The 12,483-nt window shown below is 47.8% G+C and overlaps 1 protein-coding gene across 2 annotated transcripts in view; it reads left to right on the top strand.

The window, feature by feature from the left end:
- Positions 1-12,483, top strand: part of RAB11FIP3 (RAB11 family interacting protein 3) — a 179,287-nt gene that overhangs the window by 101,226 nt on the left and 65,578 nt on the right. For both annotated transcript variants that reach the window (XM_039491503.1, XM_039491504.1), the window contains exon 3: positions 1,752-1,843. In XM_039491503.1, coding sequence (XP_039347437.1) covers positions 1,752-1,843 — 92 coding nt within the window. The remainder of the gene's footprint in view (positions 1-1,751; positions 1,844-12,483) is intronic.

Genomic DNA, 12,483 nt, shown 5'->3' with positions numbered 1-12,483 from the left:
GATAGCAGTAAGTATTCTTGTAAACATCGCTTGGTGGTGGCACTTGTGCGAGGACACTTTTCTTCACCCTTAGGGTAAAAGCATTTTTGCCCAGGCTTTTCAAATTGCAGAACAATTTGCAGACATATCACGGACTGAAAGCAGCTTGTTTAGGTGATGATTATTTGTGTTACAGTAGTGCCTAGAAGCCCCAATAGAGATTGGAACAGTCTCTGTCCTGAAGAGTTTTCACTCTAAATAGACAAGTCAATGGATGGGAAGAGAAATGGAAAAGGGGCTGGGGAAGAGTAATTTGACCATGCTTACACAGCAGGTAAGTGACAGAGCTGGACTCCCCATCCAATGTTCTGTACAAATAATAATAGACCGTACTGCCTCCTGCTCTTAATAACGAGTCAGATCTATTAATAGCAAAAGCTATCTAGAAAATGTTAATAAATAGATGCTGAACTTGTGCGCACACACATTTTCCACTCCATGCATCTGATGAAGTGGGTTCTAGCCCACGAAAACTTATGCCCAAATAAATTTGTTAGTCTCTAAGGTGCCACAAGTACTCCTTGTTGTTTTTACAATTTTTTTAAAGGCTTTATGCTATGACTGAATAAGGAATGTACTCTACAAAGGTGTTTACACATGTTCCTATCCTGATGGCTGTATTGTTGAGCTTTGTATGACTTATAGAGAAACCTTAGTTTGGACTGAAGCCTAGAAGAGATCTGAATTGGCTGTGGAGTCAGTTTGCTGGGAAAAAAGTTAGCTTAAAGGACACATGAACATAGGCTGTGCTTTCTGCTTTGACCATCCGCCTCCATCAGTTGTGAGGGGAAAGCCCCTCCGGCTCCCAAAATACAACATTGATTGGAGAGCTTCTCTAAAACAGTACTGTCCATAGTGATTCCTTGCCCTGGTTAATGTCATCTGAGTTAAACAGCTTTGATATGTGTAAATTCAAGAGATGTGATCCTGCTCCCACCATTTAATTTGAGCCGACAGGATCGGGTATCTTACTTTAACCCAGTGTTTCTCAACCTGTGGGAGGAGTCCTAGGTATTACTCAGAGGGGTGGGGACGACTTGTGCAGAAGGGAGCATTGGGGCTGCTCGTGTTTTGGGTAAAGTGGCTCAAGTAAAGCCCCTTGAAAGCCACCCTCTGTCCCTGCCCTTCTGTCTTGGTGGCTCCTGATGGAGCTGCAGGCTCAGCAGAGCCCGTTCTCTTCACCAGTCCCATGGCAGTCAGTTCAGTCTTGTGTAGAACTGATGGATTCCCCTGCCCCCAGCAGCATGTAGCCTTCTAATGAATAGGAGAATGGGGAAGTGGGAAGGGGTGGCATTGCTGGGGAGAACAGTGGAAAAAAACTAGTGACCAACAATAACACAGAAGAATAAAGAGTGATGAAAGAACACGCAGAAAAGGAGAGATGGCAGCAATTGTGCCACGGTATGTTGTGGAGGAGACAGGAACCCAGATGCCCATCACCTTCAAAGTGCAGAGGGACACCAAGGACCTAATGTTAGGAAGCACTTTAACTGGATTAATCCTGTGACTTTGGCTGTTCTCAAACTGGGATCTTTAATAATGGTTAAAAATCCCACCTCATAAAAATCCCCCTCTGTTGAAAATTAAGTCCTCTCAACTCTGCCCTGCAACTACTGGCTCTCGCAGGGACATACTCTTCATTTTGGGGTTCAAATCTACATCTGATCACTTTCCTCCCCTCTAGTAACAGCTGACCTTTTCTGTGCTTTCAGATTCTGACAGCCAGTTGTATGAGATGGGGTATACCCGTGAGGAGGAACCTTCTGTCTGTCCTGATGAGTTTGATGACTTCGTCACGTTTGAGGCAAGTATAAGTAAGCTAAATAAGGGCATGAAAAGTGTGTGTGTGTGTATGTGTGTGGTCTGGGACTTAAAATACATAGGCAGTCTGCCTTGTGGAGGTGCTGAGCCCTCACAGCTGCTGTTAACTTCAGTGGGGGTGTGCTCAGAATCTCTGAAAGCTGGGCTGCGTTGAAAGTATGACGTGTTGAACACAAGCACTGTTCTTGATAGAAAACAGCACTTGTGTAAAAAGTCTGATAGCATCCCTTTGCCTTACCCTTGTATTAGAATCAGTATTTCTGCCTGCCAGACATTGCTGCATGTTGCTTTGGTGCTTAGAGTTGATGATAGCACTGAACGTTCATACGGTTTTTCCATCTCTGGCCACAAGCTGCCAGTGTGTGTTGCCCCTTGTGGCAAAAGAATGTTAGCATGGCAAAGATACATTGCTGTGGTTGCCTTAGTTTTGCTACTGGGGGTTGTGGCAACAGAGAGCATGAACCCAGTTCCAGAAAGTACTTATTATAAATACGCCCATCATGAGCCTGTCTCTCTGCTCCAATCTCTTGGAGGCAGTTTCTAAACAGAAGGACAACACAGAATTTTTCAGATGTCATTCATTGCTGTGCTGTCAGCCTAAGGCAGATTAAAGGGCAGTGTGATTCTTCTCCCCCCCCCCTTTTATTTTTGTTGTTGACATGGAATGTTCCATTTCAAAAAGCAAACGATGCCCTTCCCCCTTGGCCCTCCATACTGGGAAGGATTAGGCCATTCCATTTGTCTCTTGCTGTTTGCTCTCCTCCTCTGTAAATGAGGCTGCTGTTACCAGGACATGCCTGTCAGCTTTAATTGTGGGCTTTTTGTTCTTCCCTAGTTGGCGGGTGCACTGGGTGCCTTCCAGACAGCAGCAGAAGGAGGGCCACCATAATTACCCTCTGAGCAAACACTCTCCTGCTTCCACGAAGGCCCAGCTCACTGGGATGTTTAATTGTTTTTCCAATTTCTTTTAAATGTTTCCCGATATAATTCAGTATTTCTCTCAAAGCCTTGCCTGATGGCACCCCCTGTGTATGGTGTCTGTGCTTGCTCACTTGCCTACCAGACTGCCCAAGCCTTTAACAGTCCAAAATGGGAGACTCCAGGCTTTCCAATATTGAGACTCCACTGGATAGGCCAGAGTCTCAGGGCTGCTCTGTGTTTACATAGAAATATGCCTGCTATTGCTTGATCACAAATAAATATACAGCCAAGAATACATTTTCTTGGTCTTTTATTTTCTTCGATAGAGGGCTAGGCGCTGCTCTCTTGAGTTCCCTGGTAATACACCTGGCACTGATCAGCTTTGTTCCGCCCTTTGTCATTAAAAAAGCAACCACTGGCTGCCCTGTGCTTTCAAGATAGTAAATTTTATATGGCTTTCATGTGTCACTTTGAAGACCCTGGTTGGTATAAAGTAAAATCAGAATAAACCATTCCTATTTTTAAACTTCTGTTTCTCCCACTTCCGGGGCATTTACTGAAATAGCTTGTTGGCTGGTTCCCACTTTTCACCAAAACCACGGATACTTGCTCTCCGACCTTGGAGGAATCACTTCTGTTTCCCCATCTGTAGAAAGGGAACAATACCAGGGGCTTGATTAATGTGTGAGCCTTAAGTTCTTCCATTGGGAGACTTTCTTTAAGTGTAAAGTTATTTATTTGGAGTCTGGCTCTTTATGTGCAAAATGCCCTCCTTGTCTTGCCTTATACTCTGTGCAGGAGAAGATACAAGTACACGCTTCTCCATTTTGCTTGCTGTCTTGGGTATTTGAATAAACCTCACAAATACCATTGCTGTTTTTAGCAAGGTGGCTGCAGCCTTTTGACTTAGAAACCCCAATTTATACTTGGAGGGACAGGGTAGGAAATGCATTTTCTCAAATTCCTCTTCCGGTTTGTTCAGCATCACAAATGCTTCTTACCTCCGCTGACTGGGCTAAGCTAAATGGGAGTTGCGGCTGCTGCTAACCTTTTCTGTGCTAATAGCCCGCTAGATGCTTTAAATGTTTATTCCCTGGATTTGACTGATGGCTCCATTGCACTCATGCTGTTAATGATCTTAGCTTTCTCACTCTAAGGAGCTACTGCAAGCCATTGTGGGAGTGAGTCTGTCTTTAAAGGAAAGGGAAATTAGTGCAAGAGCACTTCCTAGTGGCTGTGTGGGAGTGTTGCAATTAATCTGTTATTCTGGGAACAAGTCCATACTGAGAAGTTTAGAGTCGCTTACTTGTCAGAATAAAAATATAAATAGAAGGAGAATGAATGGCAAACCTGCAGCTTGCTTTTTAAAACTGAGAATCCATTTTGGGGGAATTGTATTTGGGGTAGTTTTCAGCTGACATCCAGCCCAATGTGTTTTTAAATGTGTTTGGTAAAAATCACCATAGTTGTCTGATGCATGACCTGAAATAATTTCCAGTCTATAAGGATTTCACAGAGTCTCTGCAAATGAGAGCATGATAGAAAGATATTGCTCAGTCTTGCAAGTGTAAAAATACACGAGTGTCTTGTGGGTTGTTGTTTTTTTTCCCCCCTTTCCCTTTTAATATAGCTGATCAACAGGCCCCTAGTGTGTGGCATCTTGTTCTGTGAATCCTGCAGTGCTGTACCAGGGAAAGCTTGGACTGTTTAGAGGTGAAGCTAGGGAAAAAGTAAACGAGGAGTGCTGGCACAAACGAGTGTGCTGTGAGCTTTCTTTGATGTTACCTGTAAGCACTTTGCTGTTCTGCTAGTCTGAGCTAGGAACTGTGGATTTACATCCTGTGGTTGTATGGAGGACCTGCCCTAGAGAATTTCTAAGGCAGTATAAAACAGACGGGCATAATCAAAAGCCTCTTTCAGGATGATCCAGATAAGAGGGAAGAAAAGGAAAAAGGACACACATGTTCAGAAGTCCAGACATTTCCTTTAGGTATACCAACACTGGTGCTCTAGTGAAAAGTACCTTGTTTCATGCTCCTGGTGGAATTTCCCTGTGTATGTGTGTGCAGCAATCAAACAACTTCGCAGCTTTTTTTTTTTTTTTTTTAACTGGGCAAGACAATGCAGTTAGAATGGTCATTTAAGATGATGGCTCTCTTTAGGTTCCCAAACATGTAAATGAGTACACGAGGTTCTAGGCTGTGGATTAGGTGACTGTGAGCACGTTTCAAAAGCAGTGATGTCCTTAGGCAGGGCAATGGGAGATGGGTAACATTTAGCTTCCCTCCTTCTCAGGTGTCAGAGATCTGGTCTCAGAAGAAATTTCTTACAGGTGACCTGCAAAGAAATAAAATTTCCCTCTTTTGGTACTCTGACGCACAAAGGAGTCAGGAAAACTCTTTAAACTATATCTTAATCTCTTGCTTATTTTGAACTTCCCTAATTTTACTGGAGGATTTAATGAGCATAACAAAAATGTGGATTGGGCACTCTCCCTGCCCTTAGACGAAGGGGAAGAAGTACTGAGTCCTTAAAAAAGATCTTTATTCCCAAATGTTTGGGTTAAATAGGTGTAAATAAAAGTTTTAAATAGTCTGAATAAAAACTCCTTCCCTTTTTGTTAATAAGGTTGTTCTTCTATACACTTCTTACTTGTGATATCATAATTCTCCTAGTTCTTCCTCTATGTGTAAGCGGGGGAATGATTCCGCTATTTCCTAGCTTATACACTACCCCGGTAAGTGGGCTAGTGAAAGAATCTGAGTCCTCGCTCCCACTTCCTTTACCCAGAGGCCTGCCTAACCTCAAGGGCTCTCCTGTGTGGCAGAGTCCTTGTAATCCCAACAAGGCTGGGCCCAGGATTCCTGGGGGGCTCAACTCCCAACCTTGTCATGGTCACTTAGGGGCAGGGGTGAGCAAACTATGGCCTGGGGGCTGCATCCAGCCCTTCAGCTGCTTTAATCTGGCCCTCGAGCTCCCGACGGGGAGTGGGGTCCGGGGCTTGCCCTGCTCCACTCAGCTCCCAGAAGCAGCGGCATGTCCCCCCTCTGGCTCCTACTCGTAGGGGCGGCCGGGGGCTTTGCAGGCTGCCCCTGCCCCAACCACTGCCTTGCAGCTTCCATTGACCGGGAACCATGAGCATTCATGGCCCACTATACAATTTCCATACCCAGATGTGGCCATCAGGCCAAAAAGTTTGCCCACCCCTGGGCTAGGGTGTCCCCACTCCGAGGTGCTCTCTCTGCACTGGATGCTTCCCTGACCCACTGATCATTACATACAGTTCAAAGCAAATACAATTTACTGAGCAGCAATCAATTAAAAAAAATAAGGAAAAATGGGAAAGGTTAAAGGAAAACATATAACCCCAATCTGAGGCATGGGGGCATCACAGCCAGCGTCTCTGGAATGTAAGAGAAGTTCAGTCTGTTCTTCGCAAGTCCCAGGCCTCCTTCTCAGGCCCTCGCTGTGCTGCAGGGATGCTGAGGGTCAGACACTTGCTCTGGCGGTGGCCACATGCTCTCAGGGGTCTAGGTGGCAGGACCCTTCTTCCCAGCATTGCCCCCGCCCCGTCAGGGTTACGATCCCCCTCCAAGTCTGCCCTGCAAGGCCTCTTGGCTGGGGGCATCTCCCTGCACTGGGCCCGCTGCCCAGGGTCCCCGTTGCTCTCCCCAGCTGCTCACCACACTCGGCTCCGGACTGCTTTAGCCCCAGCTCCAGCTCCATTCTGCCTCAGCACGGCTGCTGCTGCTCTGCCGCCAGCTCCCTGGTCTGCTTCTCTGGCCCCCTGGCTCTGGTTGCTGCAGCTCTCTTCCCAAGACAGGTCTGCTCTGTGGACTTCTTCTGTGACTCTGCTCCCAGCTCTGGTTTGCTCCCTGGGCTGCTTCTCTGGCCCCTCTGGCTGGCACGGCTCTGCTCCCAGCTCAGCTCGAGCCCATGCTTTCTCCTTCACTCAGCCCCACTCTGTCTGACATTGGCAATTCCAGCTCACACGGAGGATGGGACTAGCCTGCCCACCCTGTCAATCAGGCTGACCTGGAGCATTGGCCTCTCCGCATTGTTCCTGGGGACTGTCCATGTCAGGGTCCTGATTTCCCATTGGGCCTTCCCCTTTCTTTTAGTACTGGGAGGTAGCCAACCAAAACACCCCCACTGAATGTTTACATATGGTAGGCAAGACTTGAATCTGTAACACAGGTGGGCAAACTTTTTGGCTCGAGGGCCACATCTGGGTATGGAAATTGTATGGCGGGCCATGAATGCTCATGAAATTGGGGGTTGGGGTACGTGGAGGGAGTGAGTGCTCCAGCAGGGGGTGCGGGCTCTGGGGTGGGGCCAGAAATGAGTTCAGGGTGCAGGAGGGGGCTCCGGGCTGGGACTGAGGGGTTTGGAGGGTGGGAGAGAGATCTGGGTTGGGGCAGGGGGTAGGGCCCTGGGAGAGGGACAGGGGTGCAGGCTCCGAGCATCGATTACCTCAAGCAGCTCCCGGAAGCAGTGGAATGTTCCTCCTCTGGCTCCTATGCAGAAGCACGGCCAGGCGGTTCTGCACATTGCCCGGTCCACAGGCACTGCCCCTTCAGCTCCCATTGGCTGTGGTTCCCGGCCAATGGGAGCTGCGGGGGCCAAGCTTGGGGTAGGGACAGCGTGTGGAGCCACCTGGCTGCCCCTACGCATAGGAGCCAGAGGGGTACATGCCCCTGCTTCTGTGAGCCACATAGAGTCGGGCCAACCCCTGACCCTGCTTCCTGGCTGGAGTGCTGGAGTGAGACAAGCCCCGGACCCTGCTCCCTGGCAGGAGCTTGAGGGCCGGATTAAAACATCTGAAGAGCTGGATGTGGCCTCCAGGCCATAGTTTGCTCACCCCTGATCTGTAATGTTAAAAAGTTGTCTTTTTAAATCTGTTTTTGTTGTGGAGGGGAAAGGACCTGTTGGATCTTTTCAGTGCAACATAAAGCACCCAAAAGGGCCACAGCCCAACCGTTTGCACTTTACAGGACACCTTTACAATTTGACTGATTGTGTTGCAATAGTTACAACAATGTGGAGAGAGGCTTGGGCAGTGATGAGCTGCCAAATTTTTAACAACCGGTTCCCTCCTCCCTCCAAAATTTTAACAACGGGTTCCCTCCTTCCCCGCCCCTCCGGGGGGGGGGGGTCATGCCCCATCCAACCCCTCATGTTCCTTGACACACACACTCCGAGACCCCTGACCCATCCCCTCCTTCCCTGTCCCCTGACTGCCCCTTGCCGCCACCCAACCCCTCCTCTCATTCTCAATGGCCCCCCAGAACCCCTACCCCATACAACTACCCCTTCTCTCTGTCCCTGAGTGCCCCCACCACCTCATCCAACCCTGCTCTTTCCTGACTGCTCCCCGGGACCCTTGCCCCCATTCAATCCCCCTGTTCCCTGCCCTCTGACTGCCCTGACCCCTATCCACCCCCCCACAACCCACCCCCTCCCTGCCCCCTTACCACACTGCCTGGGGACCGGGTCCACTCTGCCAGGACCACGACCGGCGCCGCGGGGCCCAACTCCCCGAGCCCGGCCGGACCAGAGCAGGCACCGCTCGGCGGCAGCCGCTCGGCCCGACTCCCCGGGCCGGCACCGGGGCCCAGCCGCTCGGCGGCACCCGCACGGCCCGATTCCCGGGCGGCACGGGGCCCAGCCGCTCGGCGGCAGCCGCTCGGCCCGACTCCCCGGGCTGGAGGGAGCCGCGGTCTGGGACCGGGAGCTGCTGAGCCAGCCGCACCTCCCCTCCCCCTCCGCGCCCCAGCTTACCTGCCTCCATGCTGCTTGTTCAGGCTTCCCGCGAACATCTGATTCGCGGGAAGCAGGGGAGGGGGAGGAGAAGGGGGCGGAGCAGGAGAGGAGCGGGAAGTGAGTTCGGGCCGGAACTTTTGTTAAATTTAGCAGCCCTTAACAACCGGTTCTAAAATGGCTGCTAAATTTAACAACGGGTTCGCGCGAACCCGTGCGAACCGGCTGCAGCTCACCCCTGGTCTTGGGTTAGGAAAGTGGATGGATGGAAGGGAGGAGGAGGAAAGAAGGGTAGAAGATATGGGGGAAATGCAAAGTTTTCATTTCTTATCTAGAGAAGGTTTGATATTTCTGTAACTGTAGCAACCCACACGAATCCTGTTAGATTGCTAGCTTGCAAAGATGCAGAGAAGAGCATAGCAAAACTGCTTCATCTGCTCCTCGTGACTGGAGATTCAAGCATACCTCTGAACTTTCAAACCTGCCAGTGTGTTACAGACAAAACTGAAATGTGGAACTTACGAGTTTTCTTGCACATCATACACCATCATTGACAAATTTTGTTTGAAAAGCCTATTTTAAGAATTTTTTTTCATTGCATGAATTAAATAACCCAACTGAGTAAATAGAAAACTGGAAAAACAAATTCTGTCTTGTGTGGGTGTTCGGTTTTCCCCCACACATCATCAGCAGGGTTTGAACTCAGAACTTTCAGTTCTGCAGGACAGAGCTGTACTACTTGAGCTAAAAGAATAGCGGTCTTCATGTGAACTGGCCTCCAAAGTGAGAGACACAACTTTTTGCCAGTTGGTTACTAGACTGGAGTAGAATATTGGGGTTGACAATTCATGTGTCTTAGTGGGAAGGGTTGTCTAGTGATTAGAGCAGGACATTGGTTGTCAGGATTCTTGGGCTCTATTTCAGGAGTGAAGTGTTGTCTAGGAATTAGAAAGGATAACTAAGTGCATAGTTTCAGTACATTCATTCTGACATGCATTATGGACGAGGCTTGAGCTTGTCATGTTAGACACCTGGGTTCTGTTTCCAGTTCTTCGAAATGTGACCACCTACATTCTCTCCATTAACTTCTTAGTAGAATGGTGGGAATGACAGTTGTCTCCTCCCTGCAGTAAGGAAGGTGAAGCAGTCCTCAAAAGTAAGAGTCTTGAAGTCCAAAGAAACAAACAGGGCTCTGTGGAAGAGGTGAGTTTGTGACTCAACCTCTTGGCTCCCAGCCTGTTGTGCCCTGCTTTGCACAAAAGGGCATTTGGAGAATCTCCTCTTCCCTGCTTCCTGATGGAAGTCTTGCCTGCCTTGGCCGGGTTGTGGAACCAGGGAGGCTGTCTCACCTGAAATGACTACAAAATCAGGGACACTGGGGGTCTGACCCAGGGGGTAGAGAGAGGAGAGAGAGTGGGGGAGAGGGTGAGCATGCCCGGCAAGACTTACTGTATCCTTGCAATACTCAGGTGAGATGGGGAGACAGTGAGTATATTAGCATTTGTAATCTCAGGGATATTTTGATTTGGAAGGAATATGGGAAGATCTAGAGCCCTTTTGGTAGCTACCAAGTAGGGCAGCCAGGGGGAGCAACTAAACTTTCTGTCAACCTGAGATAAGACAGAGGTAATTGGTGTTAAATTGCCAAAGGAAAAAATAACCAGAAAGTACAAATGTGCATTGTACTAGAGGTGCTGAGAACTGCATTGCCCTGTGGCGGCCGATCAGTGCAATGTATTTCAGAGATGATGAAACAGAATAGATGGTTTTAAACGCTTCAAAATTGGAACAGCAAAAAGTCTGTGAGCTCTTTAGTGCCTCCGAATTATTGATCAATGAAAGTAAGACACGCTAACCGATGCATGACATGAAATCTTTTTACAAATAGATGTTGACCCTTCCAACTACTGGCCCTGTGGTTATTTGTATTACCCTAGTGCCTAGGAGATCTAGTGATGGAGCTGTGTTTACACTGGCATTGGAACAATGCAGACTCAGTTACTATTGAGCCCTGAAAAACCAAGTCCCGTTGGTATTATTTCTTTAGCCCTCGTGCTCTCTATCAAAGCTCTTCTGTTTGTGAAACCCAGCTGCATTTCAGTCAGATGAAATGGAATAAATGTTTCTTAGCACTATAAAATTGTTCAGTGCAGACAAGGCCTCAAAGTTCAGGTTAGCAGAAGAAATTTGCAGTGCAACAACGTGGTTGATAATGATTGCTTTCACCAAGCCCTCTAGGTAGCAGAACCCGGTGTATGTTGTGGTTATGCAGCTATCTGAGCAGGGCCGCCCAGAGGATTCAGGGGGCTGGGGCAAAGCAATTTCAGGGGCCCCTTCCATAAAAAAATTTGCAATACTATAGAATATTGTATTCTCGTGGGGGCCCCTGCAGGGCCCAGGGCAAATTGCCCCACTTGTCCTGGGAAAAATTAACATTTAAAAACCTTCCACATCTCGGCACAAACCCGGTTTTGAGAAAACTTCTTTTCAAGTCACCCTTACAAGGTATCACTGGTTCTCAGCATCAGCTAGTGCTAAAAGGCACTAAAGCTCATTAAAAGGGTTGGACAAATATTTTCCATCAAAACTTTTTTGGATCGAAAACTAGGGGTTTTTAAAAAGCAGAAAAAATCATGGACAATGTCTGCTTTCCTTCAAAATTTGTTGTGGTTTTTTAATTGAAAAGCTTAAATTAGTCTGCCAAAACCTGAACATGGTTTGGGGTTTCAGAAGTGTAGCCAAATATTTGCTGCTTGCTGTGTTTGATTGTTTCTTTAAACAATAAAAAAATTCTGCTTAAAAAAAATCCAAAACTTTTGAACCACCTCAGCTCATGACCAAACGCCTGAGCCCATCCAGTCAGAGATTTTTCCAGGTTTCTGATACTCTGCTGGCTTCCTTGACTCATATCTGTCTCCATAACTTTGGGTTCATTTATCTTAGAACATAAGAATGGCCATACTGGGTCAGACCAAAGGTCCATCCAGCCCAGTATCCTGTCTACCGACAGTGGCCAATGCCAAGTGCCCCAGAGGGAGTGAACCTAACAGGTAATGATCAAGTGATCTCTCTCCTGCCATCCATCTCCACCCTCTGACAAACAGAGGCTAGGAACACCATTCTTTACCCATCCTGGCTACTAGCCATTAATGGACTTAACCTCCATGAATTTATCTGTTTCCTGGAGACTGGCTCCATGGTGTCCCTCACAAACTAGAGACGGTTACTGTGGGTTTGTCTTTAGTATAGACTATGTACATACTCCACAAACTGAGCATTTGAGCTTGTTCCAGAATCTGGGATGAGCCTATGTTGTGAAAACTGAAATGCTCAAAATAGCACATGCATGTGAATGGACACAGGGTGCTCAAATTAAATTAATCTGGGGTTCTCAAACGGGGTCAGGACCCCTCATGGGGTCACGAGGTTATTACTGGGGGTTGCGAGCTGTCAGCCTCCACCTCAAACCCTGCTTTGCCTCCAGCATTTATAATAGTGTTAAATAAATTAAAACCATTTTTTAAATATATAAGGGGAGGGGAGTCACACTCAGAGGTTTGCTTTGTGAAAGGGGTCACCAGTACAAAAGTTTGAGAACCACTGAATTAACCCCTCTGGAGCCTCGGGGAATGCGGGGGGGCTCCCTTGGTAGGGTTGGGAAGGAGGTAGGTGGTGTAGGATATTGCTCTTCTCATGTGATCCCTCCCACATGGCTCTCTTGGCTCTATCACTGTTAATCTAAAGTGGCTAATTTTAATGACGCTACCCTCCCCTGATGTGAATCTCCCTGTGGCACTGAAATTAAATGTAGACTATAATTTAGCTTTTGAGAAGTGAAAGGGATGGTAGCCCTAAGGGAAAAGCTAACAGCTTGGCTCTTTGTGTTAAATAGCTGTCTGCAAGCCTCAAACTGCTCAATGAGCTTTAGGGAAGGGAAGGCTG

The sequence above is a fragment of the Mauremys reevesii genome, linkage group 10 (genome assembly GCF_016161935.1).
Source record: "Mauremys reevesii isolate NIE-2019 linkage group 10, ASM1616193v1, whole genome shotgun sequence".
Classification (NCBI taxonomy): Eukaryota; Metazoa; Chordata; order Testudines; family Geoemydidae; genus Mauremys; species Mauremys reevesii.
This window is presented reverse-complemented; position numbering and strand designations above follow the sequence as displayed.